The sequence below is a fragment of the Lepus europaeus genome, chromosome 8 (assembly GCF_033115175.1).
Source record: "Lepus europaeus isolate LE1 chromosome 8, mLepTim1.pri, whole genome shotgun sequence".
Lineage (NCBI taxonomy): Eukaryota > Metazoa > Chordata > Mammalia > Lagomorpha > Leporidae > Lepus > Lepus europaeus.
In genome coordinates, this window is record NC_084834.1 from 28,174,893 (window position 1) to 28,199,043 (window position 24,151).

General features: G+C 38.8%; 1 protein-coding gene across 1 annotated transcript in view; it reads left to right on the top strand.

Annotated features, from left to right (window-relative positions):
- Positions 1-24,151, top strand: part of IQCM (IQ motif containing M) — a 431,659-nt gene that overhangs the window by 55,925 nt on the left and 351,583 nt on the right. Inside the window, 1 exon segment of the mRNA XM_062198888.1 lies at positions 4,189-4,276. Within this exon segment, the coding sequence (XP_062054872.1) occupies positions 4,189-4,276 (88 nt within the window).

The following is a 24,151-nucleotide window of genomic DNA, read 5'->3' on the forward strand; positions in this document are numbered from 1 at the left end:
TATATTATTATTTGTAATGTATAATAATATATATTATATCTTATATATTATTATATATTATGTATATATTTTATATATAATATATATTTTATTATTATAATAGAATATATAATATATAATATATAAGATATATAATATATAATTATATATAATTATATAATTATTATATCTTAGAAGTCCACAGTGTATATTAGATTCAGGGTAACTGTACTTAGTAGTTATACACTGTTGGATACCATATTGGATGGAGAAGTTCTAGGTTAAAACTGGCATAAGAGACCTGTGTGTTAGATTGTGAAATAAGAAAAAAGGAAACATGTAGAAGTGATGTTTTGGGTACAATTAGGAGATTATATATTATATATTAGATAGTATGATTGCAACAGTACTTTTTGGGTAGTTATTGTGAGTTTGGATGAGATGTATTGTTTTCAAGGACTACATTATGAAGTAATTAAGAATGAAATGTAGGCCGGTGCCGTGGCTTAACAGGCTAATCCTCCACCTTGCGGTGCCGGCACACCAGGTTCTAGTCCCGGTTGGGGCGCCGGATTCTATCCCGGTTGCCCCTCTTCCAGGCCAGCTCTCTGCTATGGCCCGGGAAGGCAGTGGAGGATGGCGCAAATCCTTGGGCACTGCACCCGCATGGGAGACCAGGAGAAGCACCTGGCTCCTGGCTTCGGATCAGCGCGAAGCGCCAGCTGCAGTGTGCCGGCCGCAGCGGCCATTGGAGGGTGAACCAACGGCAAAGAGGAAGACATTTCTCTCTGTCTCTCTCTCACTATCCACTCCGCCTGTCAAAAAATAAATAAATAAAATAAAAGATTTATTTAAAAAAAAGAATGAAATGTAATATTGTTTGCATCCTACTTTCAAATGGCTCAGCAAAGATCAATTATATATACATAAGTATTTGCATAAATATGTGCATAGGCATATATCAGTAAAGTTAGTATTTGAATAGTTAAATTAGTAAGCTTGATTCATTTGATAAATATAGGACAATGCTGCTTTTAAAAAAATATTTATTTATTTGAAAGTCAATTACAGAGAGGGAGGGAGAGAGAGAGAGAGAGAGAGAGAGAGAGAGAGAGAGATCTTTCATCCACTGGTTCCCTCCCCAGAAGGCTGCAATATCCAGGACTGGGCCAGGCTGAAGCCAGGATCCAGGAGCTTCTTCCTGGTCTTCCACATGGGTTGTAGCAGCTCAAACATTTAGGCCATTTTCTGCTACTTTTCCCAGGCCATTATTAGAGAGCTGGATCAGAGGTGGAGCAGCTGGGATACGAACTGGTGCCCATATGAGAAGCAAGTGTTGTAGGTGTTGCTATTACCCATTACGCCACAATACTGGTCCCAGGACAGTGCTTTTTAAAAACAGAGAATATATGTTATTTTCAGACATATATAGATCATTATGAAAACTGAATAGATCTATAAAGCAGAAGTCAACATGTTTCTTAAAATTGCAATTATGTGGAACATTTTCTGTGATTAAGGTGAGATTAAGTTATAACAAAATTGTTTTTAAAATTCAAAATTTATAAATAAAATATTATTTAAGCAAAGTGTGACAGAGAGATTGGAAGGTGTTATGGTTGGAGGCAGGTGTCTAATTAAGGAATCTATTAGTTTTCTAGATGAGAGACGATAAAGGCTTTGCTTGAATGGGAAATGATGGCCAGATTTCTAGACGGACAATAACATTATTAATTGCAAGATTTAGTTGACTGTTCAAATGTGGAACTGATAAATGGTCTGAGAGAGACCATATGGATTTGTGATCCATGCACATTTAAATGATAAATATAGCCATTGTAGTGGACCAAATCATTCAAGTAAGTATTAGAAGTTAGCTAAAGAAATAATAGAGGTGCATGGTATACAAAATAGCTGGAGATGGTCCAAGCAAAAAGCCCTCGGGTAGGAGATAAGTGAATAGTCATGAGAGAAGGGACTTGAAAGGATGATTGATTGCAGGTGAATGAATGATTGATTGATTCCAGCTGGGCTCTGAGGCGAACATGACAAGTAGTATTAAGGACTGGAGGTTGTTCTCTTCTCCTAAATTTTTAATTTATTCATTTGAAAGGCAGAGAGATGAGAGGAGAGGCCAGAAGAGAGATGAGGAAAAATGAGATCTTCTATCTGCTGGTTCACTCCTCAGATGCCCACAACAAGCAATGCTAGAGCAGGCCAAAGCCAGGAGTCAAGAACTCCCTCCAAGTCTCTCATGTGGGTGACAGGAACCCAAGTACTTGGGCTATAATCTGCTGCCTCCCAGATACATTAGCAGGAGGCTGAATAGGACGCAGAGTGGCTGGGACTCAAACCAGGCATTCTAATATAAGTTGTAGGCATCCCAACTTGTGACTTAACCTCTGTGTCATAGAGCCTGTCTCTGGTTGGCAGTTCTAATGCTTTATGTTCCTTTTACTTAATTTTATTACAAAACTCCTGAATGGGAGTATTCATCATTTTACCTGCATATATGAATAGAAGAGAAACTTTGCATTCATTGGTATGTGCTGTGCTCTCATAGGCATTTTTTATTTCCATTCTTCTGGTCTCTTTTACTAATTAATTAGAAGTAGTTTATGATGACTGTTCCAGAACTGAAGTTCTAGTGTTTGGTGAAATTTGGAGATTAGATTTTACAAAAAGGGAATAGTTATAAACTCAGAGAAGTTGTAATCTGCTCAGGTTCAGGTTCCATATCTAAAATTGTATTTGATCTAATTAGGACCAGCACTGGATTTTCATGTTTTAATTGCCTTTCTAGAAATCTCCTTTATTCTATGCTCCTTTTCAAGGGCCTAACTTCATTTATTTTATAATCCTGGAACCTTATAAGTAGTCCTTGTATTTTATTATTCTATTTTCCATTAACAAAATATTTTATATTTTATATAATACATTTTAAGGTGAAAGATTTAATAGGATCTGAAGAGAAACCGGAGTATCTATATATTTTAAATATAAATTATATAAGGTAGTCTACTATGTTCTTGTATAGTATAATATGTTCTAATACTGAAACTCCTAACTAGCTTATACATTTTTCTAAAACAAAAGGCTTATTTCATATGTTCTCTATATCTTTTAAGATACCTGAATTAGTAGATAGTACTCAAGAAATACTTAGTATTTTTGTTATAATATATAAAACTATATAATGGTCCCATTATCTGTATAATATATAATAGTAGGTATTTAAAATCCATTTATGTAAATTTTTTAGATTCTAAGAACTTGATTAAAAACTTTTTTTTTGACAGTTAGACAGTGAAAGAGAGACAGAGAGAAAGGTCTTCCTTCCATTGATCCACCCCCAAAATGGCCGCTATGGCCAGTGCCCTGTGCTGATCCAAAGCCAGGAGCCAGGTGCTTCTCCTGGTCTCCCATGCGGGTGCAGGGCCCAAGCACTTGGGCCATCCTCCACTGCACTCCTGGGCCACAGCAGAGAGCTGGACTGGAAGAGGAGCAACCGGGACACAATCCGGCGCCTCAACCGGGACTGGAACCTGAAGTGCCGGCGCCGCAGGTGGAGGATTAGCCTAGTGAGCCGCGGCGCTGGCCTCTTTTAATTTTTTCGTTATATCCAAGTACACTTATCTGTAGTTACCCTATGTTGCCTACTGTGCAGTTGAACCAGATTTTAGTTGTTTTGTTTGTTATTGTTTTCAAAGCTGGCCCTTTGTCGTTTTGGAATTTAGTTCTATTCTCTATTAAATGATGAGATTTCTGGAGCATTCAATGTTCCTATTTACATTAAATAATGATTTGCTAAGTTATTATAAAATTGTAGGCCCATCTAAAAAAAACTAAGCTTTATGAGTATAATGGTGACAGTAACAAATGCTGATGTATGTGTAGAAGAGTCTCTTTGCATTCATTAGTATGTGATGGCATTTCTCTAGGAGCTATCTCCTTTCTGATATATGTAGTTCATTTACTTGATATTTTCACTCTTAAATTTTAGTAACTACAAAACATCCAAGTGACATAGAGTGAAAAAGAACCACTAAAATTTGCTTTGAGTAGCTCTATTAGTGCTTTTGTTTTTTTAAGAATATTCTGTTATTGTAAAAAAAAATCTGGGATTTGAAATTTCATTGGAAAAAATGTGTTTAAAAAATGAAAACTTTTAGTAGCATGCAATTAATGCTTTTTCTTTTTAAATTCCAGAACAAGTTAAACTGGGTAAAATTGTGACAGATATTGACTCAGTGAGTAAAAAAATGGAGAAAGAAAAACAATATCTTGAGAAGTCCAGGTAATGTGTAATTAGTTAATCTATAAGAGATACATATTTTCTTCTACTATACTGATAATCTTTGAAAAACTGTTATGATTTCTCAAGTCTGTCTATTAAAGCCCGATGCATGAGGCTAATTTTACCTTCTGCTTGAGTCCCTCTAAGCATATCAATTATCAAAATTTTAGTTTTCAGTTCAATTAACTTTTGAACTGGAGGATGTCTGAGTAGTTAAGCAAACCATCTGGGTTTTATAGTGCATAAGCTGAAACCCAATTTGTGTCTTTCTTGAGAAAAATGCCATATTTTATGATAATATTACATAAGTCTGGAATTTTAATAACTCATCTGCAGTAATTATGGAGCAGAGTAAGTTATAATTTTCCTTTTAGAATCTAATAATTAAAGGTTAGTCTCTTTCTAACAGAAGGTGAGGCTGGTTCTACAGAACATAGTTGAATACAAGAATTTTGAGCATATTTTTTGCTTTCCATAAGTGTCTAGAGATGGGTCAGTTACTTTTATAAATTAGTTAATGAAATAGCATCACCATCTTTAAGATTTTTTTAAACAATTATTATTGTTTATTTGAAAGGCAGAGTTACAGAGAGAGGAGGAGGAGAAGGAGAAGGAGAGAGAGAGTGAGAGAGCACAAGAGAGTGTGTGTGCACATGTGCGTGCACTAGCTCTTCCATCCATTGGTTCTCTCCTCAAATGTTTTCTATGACTGGGGCTGGACCAAGCTGAAACTAGGAGCCTGGAGCCTCTTCCAGGTCTCCAACGTGGGTGCAGGGGCCCAAGAAATTGAACCATCCTCTGCTGCTTTCCTAGGTATAGTAGCAGGGAGCGTGGATCAGAAGTGGAGCTGCTTGTTCTTGAACTGATGCCCATATGGTGTGCCTACATCACAGGTGGTGGCTTAACCTGTGATGCTACAGTGCCGATCCCTTCAAGATAATTTTTAATTTATGTACACCGAGGTTGGCCCTAAAGCTAAGTATAGCACTTCTAACAGCCTTTCAGCACATATTGTATAGGAACATTTACACCAGTAGAATGTAAACACTGCTCTGTTGCTATTTTACTATATGTGTTTTTATTCTTGATACAAATTATACTTATTTATGGTATATCGTATGATACTATTTTTATTAATATAAACAGGACAGATTTGATTCTTTCCATAGGTACAATTCCAAAAAGACAACCACACTCCCCTACCTGATACTACTCCCTCCCACTCCTCTCATCAGAATTTGCAAAGTCATAATTTTAATCCACCATATGTTCACAGAGTTAATTGACCACTCATTATAGTATTAAATGAATAAAAAGTAGGAAGACCATAGTTCCACAGAAGTATAAACAAGGGCTAAAAATCTAAAAAGGACAATCATATCCCAAGATAACCATTTCATTCCTATACATTTTTTTGTATTCTGTATTAGCTGCCACATATCAGAGAATATGGTATTTGCCATTTTGAGACTGGTTTATTTCACTAAGCAAAATGATTTCTAATTTCATCTATTTTGTTGTAAAAACAGGACTTCATTTTTTTTTATGGCTGATTAGTATTCCATAGTGAATACGTACCAGATTTTCTTTACCAATTCATCATTTAATGGACATCTGGGTTGATTCCATGTCTTAGTTATTGTAGATTGAGCTGCAATAAACATGGGGGTACAAATAACTCTTTCATATGCTAATTTAATGTCACTTGAGTAAATTCCCAGGAGTGGGATGGCTGGGTAATATGGTATATCTATTTCCAGGTCTCTCACAAATCTCCATACTATCTTCCATGAAGATTATGCTAGTTTACATTACCACCAACAGTAGATTAGGATACCTTTTGATCTGCTCCAAAGTAGGCATTTATTGTTTTGTTTTTGTTTTTTGTTTTTTGACAGAGTGGATAGTGAGGGAGAGAGACAGAGAGAAAGGTCTTCCTTTTTGCCCTTGGTTCACCCTCCAGTGGCCGCTGCAGCCAGCGCATCATGCTGATCCGAAGCCAGGAGCCAGGTGCTTCTCCTGGTCTCCCATGCAGGTGCAGGGCCCAAGGACTTGGGCCATCCTCCACTGCCTTCCCGGGCCATAGCAGAGAGCTGGCCTGGAAGAGGAGCAACCGGGATAGAATCCGGCGCCCCAACCGGGACTAGAACCCGGTGTGCCGGTGCCACAAGGCGGAGGGTTAGCCTGTTAAGCCATGGCGCTGGCCACCATACTGTGGTTTTGATATGCATTTCTCTGATGGCTAGTGATCCTGAGCATTTTTTCATGTGTCAGGGTGACCATTTTTATTTCATCCTTTGAAAATTCCTTGTCCATGTCCTTTACCAATTTTCATGGGTAGTTTGTTTTGTTGCTATTGAGTTTCTTGACCTTAGTATAGATTCTGATATTAATCCTTTATCAGTTGCATAGTGTGCAAATACATTTCCCATTCTGATGGTTGCCTGTTCTTTTTGCTGAGTATTTCCTTTGCAGTACAGAAGCTTCTTAGCTTGATGTAATTCCATTTGTCTTTTCTTGTCTTTTTGCCTATGCTCCTTGAGTCTTTTCCAAATCTTTGTCTATTCCAATGTCTTGCAGATTTTCCCTGATGTTTTCCTCTAGTAATTTGATGGTATCAGGTCATGGATATACATCCTTGATCCATTTTGAGTTGATTTTTGTGTAAGGTGTAGATAGGAGTCCTATTGCATACTTCAACATGTGTAGATCGAATTTTCTCATCACCTTTTGTTGAAGAGACTCTCTTTTATCTAGGGATTGAGCTCAGCTTGTTTGTCAAAGATTAGTGGGTTGTAGCAGTGTAGATTGATTTCTGGGGTTTCTGTTCTTTTCCAGTGGTCTATATGTCTATTTTTGTGCCAGCACCACACTGTTTTTTTTTTTTTAAGACTCATTTAATTTATTTGAAGGTAGAGCTACAGAGAGAGATAGAGAGAGGTCCTCCATCTGCTGAGAGAGAGAGAGAGAGAGGTCTTCCATCTGCTGGTTCACTCCCCAGATGGCCACAAAGCTGCACTAATCTTAAGCCAGGAGCCAGGAGCTTCCTCTGGGTTTCCTGTATGGGTTCAGGGGCCTAAAAACTTGGACCATCTTCTAATGCTTTCCCAGGTCCCACAGCAGAGAGCTGGATAGGAAGTGAAGCATCCAGGACCTGAACCGGCACGCATATGGAATGCCAGCACCACAGGTGGAGGCCTTACCCACTACGCCACAGTGCCTGCCCCTGTAGTATGTCCTGCAGTCTGGTATTATGATGCCTCCAGTTTTGTTGTTGTTGTCATTTGAAATTGCTTTATCTATTTGGGGTCTCTTCTGTTTCCATGTGCATTTTAGCATCATTTTTATCTAGATCTGAGAAGAATGTCTTGGTATTTTGATTGGGATCCTCTGTAATCTGTAAATAGCTTTCAGTAGTGTGGACATTTTGACAATATTAATTCTTCCAATCCATGAACATAGAAAGTTTTTCCATTTTTTGTGTCTTCTTTTGTCTCTTCTGTTTCCATGTGAATTTTAGCATCATTTTTATCTAGATCTGAGAAGAATGTCTTGGTATTTTGATTGGGATCCTCTGTAATCTGTAAATAGCTTTCAGTAGTGTGGACATTTTGACAATATTAATTCTTCCAATCCATGAACATAGAAAGTTTTTCCATTTTTTGTGTCTTCTTCTATTTCTTTAATATTTTATAATTTTCATTGTAGAGGTCTTTGATGAAAAATTAACCATTAGTTTAATTGGGGATCCTCTGAAGGTTATCTGGCATTTCTCTTGTGTACATTTTAGAGTCTTTTCTTTATCTTTTACTTTTGAAAGTTTGACTACAATGTGTCATGGTTAAGTTCTTTTTTTTTTTTTCTTTTTGACAGGCAGAGTGGACAGAGAGAGAGAGACAGTGAGAGAGAGAGAGAGATACAGAGAGAAAGGTCTTCCTTTGCCATTGGTTCACCTTCCAATGGCCGCCGCGGTAGGCGCGCTGCGGCCGGCGCACCGCGCTGATCCGATGGCAGGAGCCAGGTGCTTCTCCTGGTCTCCCATGGGGTGCAGGGCCCAAGGACTTGGGCCATCCTCCACTGCACTCCCTGGCCACAGCAGAGAGCTGGCCTGGAAGAGGGGCAACGGGGACAGGATCGGTGGCCCGACCGGGACTAGAACCCGGTGTGCCAGCGCCACAAGGCGGAGGATTAGCCTAGTGAGCCGCTGCGCCGGCCAATGGTTAAGTTCTTTTCTGTTCATGTTTATTATAGGAGCTCTATGTGCTTCTTCTACTTGGTGCCCCTTTCTTCCCACAATTAGGGAAATTTCTGCTGTTATTTTGCTAAATAGGCCTTCTAATCCTTTCTTTCTTTCCATACCTTTAGGAACTCCTAAGACACATATGTTTGTTCATTTGATTGTATCCCATAAATATCAAATGCCATTTTCCATCAGTCTTTCTTTTCTTCTTCTTCTTTTTTTTGTCTATGATATTTCCAAGGATTTATGTTATAGCTTGGATATTCTTTCTTCTGTTCCACCAAGTCTGCGGTTGTGGCTTTCCACTCTTTTTCTATGTGCCATATTGAATTCTTCATTTCTAATATTTCAGCTTCATTTGTCTTCTGTGTCTTTATCTTTCTGCAAGTGTTATCATCCATATCATGTATGGATACCTTTATCTCATGAATTTATTTTTCTGTGTTCCTGAGTAATCTTATCATTCTTTTGAATTCATATTCAAACATTCCATAAATCTCTTCATTTTTCATATTCTAATATTGAAATTTTGCTGTGTTCCTTTGTGGAAGTCATTTTGTCTTCTTTGTTCTTGTTTCTTGTATTTCTGCATTTATTTTTAGGCTTTTGTGGAAACACTTGTTGCTTTTCTCTTCTGATACTTTTTATTATTGAACTATGTCTCTGTGGATTAGTGGTGACTGCTCTCAATGGATATCCACCTGCGTGTGCTAGGTGGAGCCATGGAACTCTGGCCAGTGATCAAGGGTGGCATGAGCATCCAGGGTGGCACCAAGTTGGATTTGGTAGGTCTCCTGTATTGTCGGCAGGGAGAATGGTATGATCACATTTCCTAGAAATAATCACAGCCTCTTCTCCTTGCATCCAATGTGATCATTGCCCAAGGTTATCCCACAGCGGGTACAGTCCCCACTCACGCAGGTGCATGAGCTGCACAGAGGTTCTAAGTGACCTTTATTGTGAGCACAGAATCCTATTCAGTGACCCACCACAAGAAATCTGAGAACACTGTGCTTCTGAGTCCATACACAGTGATTGCCCAGAGACCCAGCTATGTCCTGTGGCCTATCATGTAGTCACAGAATTCCCACAGTCACAGTAGGTAAGGCTCCTACCGTCACAGGGAACAGTGGATCCACTCTCAGCCCCATATGCCTGCCCCATCCATGCAGAGAACAGAGGCCTTTCCAGAGCTAGTTCTCTCAGGGTGCTCTGCATTGGCAATTTGATCCTGGGAGTCTGTGATTGCGTAGGGAGATGAGAGCACCTTAAAGTCCTAAGTGGGTTCCCAGCCCCCATCAAACCCCTCCAGCCCAGATTCAAAGTCAGTGGGGAACACTGATATATCCATGTGATAAAATCCCCTAAATGCATGTGTGAGAGCAGCTGCAGCCTCTATTGGTCATTAAGGTGGTGCTTTCTCCCAGTTGGTTGCTAGGCACCCTTGTGGGATATGGGGAGAAAGAAATATGCTTTTGTTTCATAGAGCCCTTGCTGGGCTCCAGGCTGGACTCAGTTTCAATGTTGTCTGCGAGGTTCTTCCTTAGACAGTATCACCAATGACAGGGACTGCTCTCATCTTGCTATCAGAAGCTGACAACTCCATTCCTTAGCTGCAGAAGTCACTAGTGTTGTCCCTGCTCACTGCAGGGTGTTTTGTACTATTTACCCTGCTCTACAGCATCTCTCTTCTTTCTGTGGACTTTCCATTGCAAATTTCTCTCCAGCTCTCCCCTGGAATTGCATTTACTCTGCTGTTGTTCTGTTATCTTCCTTGTTCAGCCATTTTGGAATCTCTTGTTTGATATTTCAATACATGGATAAGGATCATGTTATCATGTCTGTTACTTCAAACATAATTTCTTTGTGTTGGGAACATTCAGAATCCTCTTTTTTAGCTGTCTTAAACTCTGAAAAATTTTTAGTGACTTGTTTATTTTTAAAGATTTATTTTTTATTTATTTGAAAAGCGTTACAGAGAGATAAGGAGAGACAAAGGGAGAGAGCAAGCAAGCAAGTGAGTGAGAGAGTGCTCCTATTCGCTGGTTGACTCCCCAGATGGCCACATTGGCTGGGACTAGGCCAGGGAAAAGTCAAGAGTCCAGAGCTTCCTCTGGATCTCCCTTGTTAACATTAGTTCTTAATATGATAACTTGATTAGAAATTTGGGGTGACTGAACAGCTATTATGAGAAGTTTGAGAAAATGCTGCCATGCCATAAAGCATATTGTAGGTCTTCCAGCATTTATGCCGCAAACTGTGCTTACCACTGGAAGGTTCATGAGCAGGATAATCATTTTCTTGGCTGAAGTGTACTATGACAGTTGAATTTGATAGAGTGATGTATATATATATATATAGCTTTATTTTTTTTTTAAGATTTATTTATTTACTTGAGAGGCAGAGATACACAGAGAGAAGGAGGGAGGAAAGGAGGGATAAAGGAAGGGTGAGAGAGAGAGAGAGACAGAAACTTCCATCCACTGGTTAGCTCCCCAGTGACCTCAATGGTCAGGGCTGAGCCAGGCCAAAGCCAGGAGCCAGGAGCTTCTTCTGGGTTTCCCATGTGGGTGCAGGGAGCCAAGTACTTGGACCATCTTCTGCTTCTTTCCCAGGCACATTAACAGGGAGCTAGATTGGAAGTGGAGCAGCCGGGACATGAACTGGTGCCCTTATGGGATTCTGGCACAACAAACATAGGCTTAACCCTCTATGCCACAGTGCTGGCCCCTATGTATAGCTTTAATTTTGTAGGTTTGGTTTTTTCCATGGTAATAGAATATATTCATTATAAAATAAAATAAGTTACTGTGTTGGAAGTTGATGAGTTTTAAAAAATTTCTGTCTTTACCTAGTTTATCCTGATGTCCAGGTTTGTCTATCAGGGTAGTAGCTGTTAAAAAGTGGTTAGTTTACCAATTTAAATGAATAATGTAGACTTTTAAGTAAGTATTTTATAACTAGAAAAATTAACTCATTTGAAAATCATTTTCAGTATATTTAAATGAAGTCAGTAATCCAAGGAAGAATAATAATGATTTTGAAACAAGTGGAACACTCATTAATAATACATTTGATCAGGTATATTATCTTTTTCTATAGTGTCTTTCTCAGGAGGGTTGAGTATTTCTCAAAGAAATGTTTCTTCTATAACTGGTGGAAGGTAAAGGTCTCTTGACACCTAAACTTCCCATTTTTAATGAAAACATGTTCTGCTTAATGAGGAAGATCAACGCCCTTTGAAATTAAGTGCAAGTGCATGTACTTCCAATGATAGCCTGGGGCACATAAAGCCTGAACCTCAATCCACAGGGGCTGCCCTGTCTTTATTTATAGCTGCTTTTGTGGTTCCTTGTTTCCTATCTTAGGAGTTAGCTTCATTTCATTAATGTTGGAAGTGTGATGGGAATGCAGAGGGAAAGACAAGTAAGTGTTTGGACATGTGGTAACTCAGAGTGTTTGACAACCCATGCTTAAATATATTTTTAAAAAAGTCATCACGCCAATTTTTTTTTAAATCTAGTTCTCCACGTAATACAGATAACAATAAACTTAGGAATGAGTAAATAAGTAGCAGAGAGGAAAATGGAATCGATTAGGAAATTTGTTAACAATGCAGGAATAGGCTCTAGAACTGATTAGCATTGTGAGATCCTATAAAAATTTGTGTTCAAATCAGACAGACAAGTTGTGTATAAACTACTTGCAATTACCCTAAAGATGCTTTGCAAAGTACTCGTTTTTTTAAAATAGATTTATTTATTTATTTATTTGAAAGGCAGAGTTACATGGGGAGAGGGAGAGAGAGGAAGGGAGGGAGGAATGAGAGTGAAAGAGAGAGAGAGAGAGAGAGAGAGAGAGAGAGAGAGTGTTTTGATCTGGTGGTTCATTCTCCAAATGGCTGCAATAGCTGGGGAAGGGTGATGCTGAATCCAGGAGTCTGGAACTCCATCCCAGGTCTCCTATGTGGATGGCAGTGATCCAAGCACTTGGGCCATTTTCTTCTGCTTTCCCAGGCACATTAGCAGGGAGTTGGATGGGAAATGGGGAGGCCAGGACTTGAACCAGCATCCATGTGGGATGCTGGTGTCTCAGGCAGCAATCTAACCCACTGAAGCACAACACTACCCCTGGAAACCACTAATTTTTAGGGTGGCACCTTATTTTTAGGTAGATCATAAGGTTATGGTCTAACAAATAATTACACAGGGCAAAATATGAAAATGTGAGAGAGTTTGAAAAATGTATGATTTCTTCCACTTTGCAAATTTCTCTTTTTGAACTGCAATAAGAAAATGAAAGTGAAATTTAAGTTTACAAAAGTGAACTTCTTCAGTGTACTTCTGAATTTTATGTTCCAAGATCATCATTTATTCCTTTTATAAAAATAATGATAGGTATGGGTGCATTCTATATGTTAATTTTTCATCAACAGATGTTGTTTATGGTTCTCTTATTTATTAGAGCTAATTTTTTAGTTGATAATACTTGGTGCATTTGAAAATATGACAACTGCATTTCTGTGATTCAGACCTGTGAGCTTGATCCTCCTTCCCTAGTTTCGTGGTCAGTGAAGAGTTTCTGATTTGTTCCATGACTATGTCTGTTTAGGTGGCACTGATCAACTTAACAGAATTATGATATTATAAAATAATTATAGAAGCTCTCACGACTTTTTGCATTTGTATTGAAACAACTCTGCCATTCTCACCTTACTGTTTAAAAAGTTTTGCTTAAGTGCATGAATGTCTACTTCTGTCAGAATCTTCAATTCGTAGGAAATCTTTGAAAAATTGCCATTAGTTCTAAGTTTCAATTTAAATAATACTTAACTATGGGCCAAATATTAGAAAGTAAATTAAATTACATTTTGTCAGTGTATCTTGGCCCCATTTGTGGTGGCATATGAATTAACTAGTTAATTCTAGAATTCCATATGTAGTTTTTTGCAAAACCACCTGCATATTCAAAACTCTCATATTTACCTTGATGCCGTTTTCAGGATATCTCAGTCCTCTGTCCAGACCCATAGGCCTGGCTACATGAGTGACAGTTAAATTAATGAATCTTACAAGCTAGTCATTTACTTACTGTTTACTCAGTGCATACTATGTGTCAAGTCCAAATGCAAGTCTCTCAATAGGACAGTCACAATCTCCTCCCTCATCCTCCCTGTTTCTTTCTTCTTTTTATCAGGAAAAATGCTTTAAAATACTAAAAGCTACAGTATATTTATATAACTATTTTTATTTTAAAGATTTATTTTATTTGAAAGAGTTAGAGACAGAGATCTTACATCTGCTGGTTCACTCCCCAGATGGCTTCCATGGCCAGGACTGGACCAGGCAGAATCTATCTGGGATCCTGGAGCTTCAATCAGGTCTCCTACTTGGGTGGCGTGGGCCAAGCACTTGGGCCATCTTCCTCTGCTTTTCTCAGGGCATTAACAGAGAGTTAGATCAGAAGTGGAACTGCTGGAACACAAACCAATGCCTATATGGGATGCTGTTGTCACAGGAGGTAGCTTTATCCACTAGTCTGCAATGCCAGCCCCATAACATTTATAGAACATTTTAACCAGTAATTCTATTTCTAGGCATTTATACTAGGAAAAGAAAGTAAGTATGCAAATATGAATGTTCCAAGATTTTCATTCATGATGCTGTTGAGGATATGGAGAAGGTGAACTTTTATACACTTTTGATGAAAATGGAAATTAGTACAGCCATTATGGAAAAATGGTATGGACATTCCTCCAGAAACTGGAAATAGAACTACTGTGTCATCTAGCAGTCTCACTAGTTGGTGTATATCGTAGAAAATGAAATCATTATATCAATGTAATACCTGCATTCCTATGTTCATATCAGCAGTATTCACAATAACCTAGGTATGTAATCAACCAAAGTATCATCAATGGATAGAATGGCTGAAGAAAATGTGATATATATATATATATATATATATATATATATATATATATATGATGGAACATTATTCAGCCAGAATGAGTGTGAGCATTTAGACTAATAGTGAAGATGCCTGTGTGTCACATCACAGTGCCTCAGTTTGATCCTCAACTTCTCTTCCTGACTCCAGCTTCCTGCCAATAGAGACCTTGGGAGGCAGAAGTAGTGTGCATAATTGGGTTTCTGCTACCCATGTGGGAGACTTGGATTGAACTCCTGCTCCTAGCTTTGGCTGTTGCCAGTATTTGAGAATTGAACAAGCAGATGGAAGCTCTCTCCACACACCACTACCTGTCTCCTTCCCCTTCTATCTCTAGTCTATACCTCTAAAAGGAAGGAAGAAAGAGAAGGAGGAAGGGAGGGAGGGAGATAGGGGATTCTCTCATTTGTGTAACTTAGATGACACTGGAGGACTTCATGCTAAGTGAGGTAACCAGGCATGAAAAGACAAATACCACATGTTCTTTAACCATTTATGGAAGCCAAAATATTGCTCTCAGAGAAGAGGGTATGTTGGTGGTCACTGGAGTCTAAGAAGAGCAAAATGTCAGAGGGAAGGAGAGAGGTCAAATAATAGAGATCATAAGATGGTTAGACAGGAATTAGTTCTAGTCTTCTATAGCACATTAGGGTAACTATATTCTACAACAATTTCTTATCTATTTTGAAAATAACTAGAAGAGTCTAAAGGTTCCCCATGTATAGAAATATATGTTTGAAGGGCTAGAAGTACTAATTACTCTGATTTGATCATTACCTATGACATATATATATTTAATTATATTACTTACTGCATAGATATGTACAAATGTGTTAAATAAAAAGAAAACAAATTAAAATGTAACAAGAAAGTGGAATGGAAGCCAAATATCCAGCAAAAGAAATTGGTGAATTAACCATCTCTATGTTAAATCCATACAATGAGTTGCTATGTAGTGGGCCAAAATAACAATGTGCACTTCATACATTTACAAAGAAAGATATCATGATAACGTTGTTAAGTATAAGAAGTTAGAAAGTTTGTAATCACTTATATATGCATGAACATGGAAAAGGAATAGAGTATATTATGCATGGTAATTTGATGAACAGAGTTAGTATAAAATATTGTCTGGGTTCAGAGAATGATATTCCCCAAATATGACAATTTTTGGCATGCTTAACTAAGGGAAACTAAAAAGTCTTAAAAACAGGCTTAGAATTAAGGGTCTTCAACCTTGTCTTGCTTCTTCCTTCAATGTGCAGGGAAAAGCTATCTGCGAAATTCCCTTATAGTTTGGACCTACTAAAGCAATTACCTCTGATCCCTTCACCTTGCCTTGATAAAGTAAATTCACATCAAAGGAAGAAAGACTGAAACTGATCAGCACACCTGAACACATTTTTGTCACACCATTGTCCTCTATTGGTTCCCATAAAGAATAATTTATAATCCATTGTCTATTTTGTGGTCCCAAAGACTTTGTCTCAGATCATTGTGTACTCCTCAAGTCCACTAATTTCCCTTAAAAGTCATTTACTACCCTACTAAAAATTGCTATATCACCTATTTTCACTTTCTCCAATAGAAAAGGGATATATAAATTTCTGAATCATGTTGGGTTAGTGAGTAATTACACTCCTCTGATATCCCATCATGCTGTGATTCTTTGCCTTTTGCACATTAAAAAATCCATGCTCTTTTCTCCTATTTAATTTCTAGGTTGTCACTTCATTTTGGTAAACATACAAAGGGCGGAGGGGAAATTTCCCTTCACTCCTACAATAATAATAATATAGTTTCTGAAGCCCTATTGCTTGAATTAAAATTCTGGCTCTACTGTTTTCTAGCTAGGATAATCTGAACTATGTTCTAGTAAACTCCTCAATGTCTTAGTTTCTTCATTTGTAAGATGAGTAGAGGGGTATTAGATACAGAATCTAGATGTTTATTGGGTATTTATTTATTCATTAGGTATTTATTTATGTATTTTACATGCTTAAATCATGCAAGATACATAAATGACCTAGACTAATATCTTACCTAGAGGAAGCAAGAGTTTGCATTGATCACTAAAAAATCTGGGTGATGGGATTAGCAGTGATTTTTAAATTTCCTTTTCTTTTGTTTAAGATTTATTTTGTTTTTACTTGAAAGACAGAGTTAGTGAGAGGGAGAAATAGACAGAAATAGACAGATATATATATATATATATATATATAGAGAGAGAGAGAGAGAGAGAGAGAGAGAGAGAGAGAGAGAGAGATCTTCCATCCACTGGTTCATTCCCCAAATGGCTGCAATGGTCAGGGCTGGGCCAGGTTGAAGCAAGGACTCAGAAGCTTATTTCTGGTCTCCCACGTGGGTAGGGGGGTCCAAGGACTTAGGCCATCTTCCACTGCTTTCCCTGGAAGCATTAGCAAGGAGCTGGATTGGAATTGCAGCATCCAGGACTCAACCATTGCCCATATGGGATGCTGGCATTGCAGGGGACTGCTTAACCTATCACCACAATGCCAGACCCTATGTTTATATTTTTTAAAGTTTCTGTGTTGTACCTGACTCTTTATTGAGTTGACATGGTTGAAACTCTCCAAGTACATGTTAGGAAAAGATGAAAATCATTTGTAAAATAGGTAAGAAACAGATACTATGCTTGTTAATTTTCCTGATTTTTTAAAAAATATTTTATTTATTTTATTTGAGAGGTGGAGTTACAGACAGTGAGAGGGAGAGACAGAGAGAAAGGTATTCCCTCATTGGTTCACTCCCCAAATGGCTGCAATGGCCAGAGCTGTGCTGATCTGAAGCCAGGAGCCAGGCGCTTCTTCCTGGTCTTCCACAAGGGCAATCTTCTACTATTTTCCCAGGCCATAGCAGAGAGCTGGATTGGAAGTGGAGCAGCCAGGACTAGAACTGGCACCCATATGGGTTGCTGGCGCCGCAGGTGGAAGATAACCTACTGTGCCATGGCACTGGCCCCTAGTTTCCTGATTTTTTAAAAAAATATTTATCTATTTGAATGGCAGTGTGACAGAGAGAAAGGGAGAGACAGGGAGAGAAATCTTCCATCTGTTGGTTCACTCCAGTTTTATGGCCACAACCACCAGGGCTGGACCAGGCCAAAGCCAGCAGTCTGGAATTCTATCTGGCTCTCCTATGAGGGTGGCAGTGGGCCATGCACTTGGGCCATCTTCCACTGCTTTCACAGGCACATCAGCAGAGAGCTGGATAGTAAGTGGAGCAGCTGGACTTGAATCAGCACTCAGATGAGATGCTAGGTTTGCAGATGGTGGCATAATCTGCTGTGCCACAACAGCTGGCCCCCATTTTCCCGATTTTTGTCAAATGTGACTCAATCAGCAAGTGAATTTTCATATTTGTTATCCATACTTAATACCAGAAAAATTTGGTGCTATTTTGCTTACCTCCAGTAAGAAATATTTAAAACTCAGGGCTCTGAGATTAGAGCAGATATGGTACTTGTCGACCTCAGGCATGTGGTTTTCTTTCTGGGATTACTACTTAATCCTTTAACATTCATCTTGAGGCCTTATATTATAAAACAGAGACTATGAATCACTCAGAGATCCAACTTTATGTTTTGGAAACAGATTTTTGGCATCATTATATGACCTTCCTGCCTATTTTGGCCTGCCCCTACCACCTGGGACCTCTTCAATGGGACTTCTGAAAGAACGTGGTGAGTCTCACTGTATGAATGTTAGTAGTAACCCAGTGAATTTCATTACTTTGCATTCACTTAAAATGCAAGATCAAAAAGCTAATGTTGAACAGTTATTCCCTTTATATTTCATTTCAAATGCTGTTTCAAAAGATAAAGAGATTTTGGAGACAACTGCTAACTAATTTTCATTCCTTATTTGAATTTGAGAGTTGGGATTTTAAAAAATGTGTTTGAATATTGAAAGTTGTAGGTTTTTTTTTTTCTTCTTTTTTTGATAGGCAGAGTGGACAGTGAGAGAGAGAGACAGAGAGAAAGGTCTTCCTTTGCCGTTGGTTCACCCTCCAATGGCTGCCACGGCTGGTGCGCTGCGGCCGGCCGATCTGATGGCAGGAGCCAGGTGCTTCTCCTGGTCTCCCATGCAGGTGCAGGGCCCAAGCACTTGGGCCATCCTCCACTGCACTCCCTGGCCACAGCAGAGAGCTGGCCTGGAAGAGGGGCAACCGGGACAGAATCCGGCGGCCCGACTGGGACTAGAACCCGGTATGCTGGCGCCGCAAGGCGGAGGATTAGCCTAGTGAGCCACAGCGCCAGCCAAGTTGTAGGATATTTTAAAGATAAATTCTTATAAATAAAAAAAAAAAATCTCTTTAGTTGAGTTATTGCTGTTTTAAAAATACATGAAATTCCTGGGAAGACATTTGATTCTATGAATTTCCTTGAGGATGATGGAGAAACTCTCTGGAACTCAGTGAACTACTTTAAGACCTAACAGGCCTATTGATTGAAATCAACAATTTTGTAGTTTCCCCCCTTTTTTACTTGTTATTCTTGTTCTTTGGCTTCTGGCTGTCATTAGAAGAAAATTTTCTTGTAGAGTGAGACTTTGATTTTGAAAGAATGTTTTGTGGAATAAAATCCTCCTTTGGTTCTCAAGGCACTCTTCCATGAAATGTTCTTTATCTCACTGTGAGATTTTTATCAGCTTTTATTTGTTTGGAGTATTATAGGAGGAATTCATTCATCAAGTGGAGGCTGACCTCCAAATTTAATTTTTATGAAATCCGTTTTCATGAATGCAATCAATATTTGCCAAAATGTTTAAAATATGGGACTATAATGTCAGGATCTTCAAAATGTTTAAAATATGTGAATATAATGTCAGAATCTTGGTGATGTACAATAGATCTGTTTTGACTGTCATATTGACCTGTAGCTTAAATTCTTCTAAGGCTTGATCAGATAATTTGAGACACCGGGGTAATGGAACTATCTGTGGGTCTCAGATGAATCTGGAGTTGAATATATGTGTATGGTAGTAAATGCTGGCACAGACTCACACAGGGTGTGGGTGCTGAATAGTTTTGATAGATAATTTTGAAATCTGCTAAGTCTGAAAGCTGAGGGCTACATCTATTAACTACCATAGATTAAAATTCTGCTAATTCTGACACGTTTAGAGTTTATTCAACTGGCCTAAAAGAGTTGAGGAAAGCTTCCATCTCAGATACCATCCACTTTAGATAAATGAGGATTCATCTTATAGCATTGAAAAGGGTCAGCAGTTCTCATGGTTTTCATTTAAATGTTGAAATTCATTTGTCATCTTTTCCCTTATGCTTGTATGTGGAGCTTATTAAATAGGAGCTTGACATTTGTTTATTTAGTGCTAAACAAAAGATAGTATACTTTCTAAAATGTTTGTTGAGAGAAACTGCATTAATAGCTATAAATTATTGTGAAATTGTGAGTGGAAGGAGCAGAATTGGCAGTCATCTGTGTAATAAATTGTGAGATATGCTAACCATTCTATTTAGGGAAAAATGTTCTGCTGAAATATCTCAGATATTTTTCAATGGAACCATAAATTTATGGATTCTAAAAGGCACCTCATAGCTATCAACATGCCTGGCACACAGTAGGCATTAAACATTTGTTTAATGAATGAATGAGTTAAATTAAAAAAAGCCACCCAAAGGGAGTATACTTTGATAAGCATGTGTATATCTGTTTCTGCCTGGTATGTTGCAAGTCTGCGAGTGGCAGGGACCCAAATACTTGAGCCATTACCTGCTACCTCCCAGGATGTGCATTAGCAGGGACTGGATTGGAAAGAGCTGAAACTTGAACTCAGGGATTCCAGTATGAAATGTGGTCATTGCAAGAGGTGTTTTAACCTCTGCCCCACCCTCTGTGCCTGGATGCTAAGTTTTTGCAATTCTTTTTTTACATTGATTATGTGTCATCTGCAGAGATATAGTACCATCAAATAAGTAAAATGTTATGCTTTAAAGCCAAATTTGTTTGGTAGATTATTACTTTTATGCGATCAGTGGCCTCTCAATATTCATATAACTTAAAGTAGTGTTAGAAAGTTAAATATGATTAAAATGTAAAAAAAAGTAACAAAATCATTGTTTCCAAATGCTATATGGAAGTTATTATTTTTTCCTTTAAAAATGACATATATCTTTATTAAAATTAGAGATTTCATCACTGCTTTGTTAGATATTATGTTTTTGTTTTATTTTTAACAAAACTATTAAAATTTATATTATTTTCATAAACCAGGCTAGAAACATGTGAAGACCAGCAACTTACTGTGTATAAGTTATTTGTAAATGTAAACATGTTGATTTTCTTATAGAATAATCTAGATGTGGCTCTCACTTTGTGTCTTAGATGAGAAATAGTGAATATTTTAATGCATTTTTTAATTTTTTGGGGCTGTTGTCTTGAAAAACTGGACAACAAAGACTTTACCTGATTATTGTATATAGTACAATATAGTTTCCATAAACATTTGAAATAGTTACTAAAATCTATTTAATAATGGAATGTAACTGATATGGCTTGGATATTCTTTCTTCTGCCTCACCACCTCTGTTGTTAAGACTTTCCACTGCATTTTTTTATCTGTTGAATATTCATTTCTAGTATTTTATTGATTTCTGTTTTTGATCTTAATTTTATGGGAAAATTTTCATTCATGTTATATTTATTTTTCTTTAGTTTGTGGATTTGCTTCTGATTGCTTTTGAGTAATTGGATGATTAATTTTTTAATTCAATTTCTGGCATTTCCTCAATCTCTTCACATTCTAATGTTGAAATGTTGTAACGTTCCTTTGAAGTACTCATCGTGTCTTCCTTCTTCTTGCTTCTTGAATTTTTGCCATTATTTTTAGGCATTTGTAATTTTTGTTTTGCCTGGTGGCTTTCATCTTCGATCTGTGTCTCTGTGGCTTAGTGGGACGTGTATACTTTCAGTGAATACCAAGATGTATGTGTGTTGTGTGGCCAGAGATCTCTGTTCAGTGCTTTAGGATGGTGCGAGTATCTAGGGTAATTCCCAATTTGGGTGTGGTAGCTCTCCTCTGGCTCACTGGATGGAGACGAATGGTCACCTCTGTTGGTGTGAACTCCACTTCTCCTCCCAGCTGAGGAATGCCCAGACGTTAGTCCCCAGTGTGCTCAATACTCATCCACACCACTATATGAACCACTCATATGATCTATGGAGTCTTTTTTTTAAAGATTTATTTTATTTATTTGAAAGACAGAGAGAGGTAGAGACAGAGAGAGAGATTTTCTATCTGCTGGTCCACTCCCCAGATGGCCAAAACTCCCGGAGCTGCGCCAATCAAAAGCCAGGAGCCAGGAGCTTCTTTTGGGTCTCCCACTTGGGCCATCTTCTATTGCTATCCCAGGCTATAGCAGAGCACTGGATTGGAAGAAGAGCAGCTGGGACTAGAATCAGTGCCCATACGGAAAGCTGGTGCTTCAGCCCAGGGCTTTAACCCGCTGTGCCACAGTGCCGGCCCCTTGTGGGGTCTTTCCTTTGAGCACAGTTCCCTCTGCTATGAGCTGCTCTAAGCAATCAAGAAGCTCTGAGAGTGTGGAGAAGCACTCTGGTTGCCCAGAACCCAGCCGCACTCTGCCTCCTTTCATGCAGCCACAGTGCTTTCTCAGTCTCACTCCCAGGGCTCTCAGCTCCCAGAGCTGCTGGTGTCATTGCCTCGCTAGCCCGTTCTGTTTGCAAGGAAACTGAGGTGTTCATAGAGCCACTGTCTGTGTGCTTTCCAGCCTGCTGGATCTAGTTCAGTCCTCACAACCAGGTTTGATGTCAGTGGGGAACACAGGTTTTTCTCTCTGGTTAGATCTGTGGTTCGCAGGAGTGCGAAGTACCTACCTGCCAGGGCTCCTCCGCTCACTTCACAATTGTGCTGGGTCATAGGAGTGTCCCACAGGCAGCACTTCCCTTCCTTAGGGATAAATCCCCCTCCCCACCTGCTTTGGGGTGAGTGCAACTGGCCTGGTGAAGGCCTTTTCACTCAGTTTCTCCTGAACTGTTGTGATTGCCTGTGTCGACTGGGTAGAGGGTGCTCCCAGTAATTGCTGGGTGCACACACAGTTGTTGGGGAAGCTGCTACCTGCCTGTATCCAGAAATGGGACCAGCCTTCCCACCACTGGCTGCAGGTCTCTATTGTAGCAGGGATGAGGGTAGGGAGAGAGACACACAGCTTTTTGTTTTGTTTTGTTTTTTCCCCTTGCCTCTGGGTGAGTGATCGCCCTGCTGTCTTGGGGGATCCAGGTGGTACTCCACGAGGTACAATTCACTAAGCTGTCCCTCCCGTTGTATCAGCAGTGTTGTGGGCCCATGGAGCGCACTCTCACCTAGTTTGCTGGAGTGGTCACCTTCCTCCCTGGATCCAAGCTGGTGGGTCTTTTGCTGGGTGTCTGCTGACTTACAACAGCGTTCCAGACCGTTTCTGCTACTTTCACCGGATCTCCCACTGCAGTTCCCCTGCAGCTTTACCCCGAGAGTGTATTTTCTCCCTTTTTTTCCTTTTTTTTAAACTTTTATTTAATGAATATAAATTTCCAGTGTACAGCTTATGGATTACAATGGCTTCCCCCTCCCATAACTTCCCTCCCACCCGCAACCCTCCCCTCTCCCACTCCCTCTCCCCTTCCATTCACATCAAGATTCATTTTCAATTCTCTTTATATACAGCAGATCAATTTAGTATAAAGATTTCAACAGTTTGCACTCACATAGAAACACAAAGTGAAACATACTGTTTGAGTACTAGTTATAGCATTAAATCACAATGTACAGCACATTAAGGACAGAGATCCCACATGAGGAGCAAGTGCACAGTGACTCCTGTTGTTGACCCAACAAATTGACACTCTAGTTTATGGCGCCAGTAACCACCCTAGGCTGTCGTCATGAGTTGCCAAGGCTATGGAAGCCTTCCAAGTTTGCCGACTCTGATCATATTTAGACAAGGTCATAAAAGACAGGGTGAGGATAGTAACCAATGATCCTAAGAGTGGCATTTACCAGGTTTGAACAATTATACAGCATTAAGTGGGGAAGAGGACCACCAGTACACACAGGTTGGGAGTAGAGCCATTGGTGGTAGAGTAGAGGTTATGATTACGAAGGAATGAGGCCCAAGTGTGCTAAACAGGGTCTAGGACAAAGGACAGAGTCATTATTAGAGGAGCTAAGAAAGGTGCTGTCTAAGCTACAATTAAGTTTCCTGATTGAGAGGCAAATAGAACCTGATAGAAGGAGCTTGATAATAATCTGTTGGGCTTTAGGCCGTGTAAGTTAAGAGGCCCAGACCTATCTATCACTTCACAGTATTTTTACACTTTGTGTTTCTGCGTGGGTACAAACTGATGAGATCTTTACTAATTATATACTGAATCGATCTTCTGTATATAAAGATAACTGGAAATGAAAAAAGGAAAAACCTGGTGTTAAATTGGAAATGGCATAGAAAATTAATTAATTTTTTTAAAAAAATATATTATGTAAGATCTCTGTCTTTAATGTACTGTACACTCTTATTTAATGCTATAACTAGTACTCCAACAGTATTTTTTTTTCACTTTGTGTTACTATATGGGGGCAAACTGTTGAAATCGTTACCTAATATATACTAAACTGATCTTCTGTATATAAAGAGAATTGAAAATGAATCAT